At 53.8% G+C, this 212-nt stretch overlaps 1 protein-coding gene across 1 annotated transcript in view; it reads right to left on the reverse strand.

Annotated features, from left to right (window-relative positions):
* Nucleotides 1-212, reverse strand: part of NTHL1 (nth endonuclease III-like 1 (E. coli)) — a 3,290-nt gene continuing 3,078 nt past the window's right edge. Inside the window, exon 3 of the mRNA XM_009877344.1 lies at nt 1-60. Coding sequence (XP_009875646.1) covers nt 41-60 — 20 coding nt within the window. The 3' untranslated portion in view covers nt 1-40. The remainder of the gene's footprint in view (nt 61-212) is intronic.

A 212-nucleotide genomic window follows, 5' to 3' on the forward strand; every position in this document is an offset into this window, starting at 1 on the left:
GGCAGGCAGGTCTGCTGGCCAAAGCCCACCAAGAGCCAGTTTATCTCCCTCCAGAGATCCCTGCAGCGAGAGGGGGAAAGAAAACAAATCCAAAAACCCAACCACATGAGCTTTCCCACACAGCTGCTCGGAGGGGTTAAAGAACAGTTCGTGCTTTTAAATGGATCCCTTTCGCCTACTGCCTGTTCCTCATGGCTTCCCAACGCAACGGG

Source organism: Apaloderma vittatum, unplaced genomic scaffold (assembly GCF_000703405.1).
Source record: "Apaloderma vittatum isolate BGI_N311 unplaced genomic scaffold, ASM70340v1 scaffold31659, whole genome shotgun sequence".
In the NCBI taxonomy this organism is placed as follows: Eukaryota; Metazoa; Chordata; class Aves; order Trogoniformes; family Trogonidae; genus Apaloderma; species Apaloderma vittatum.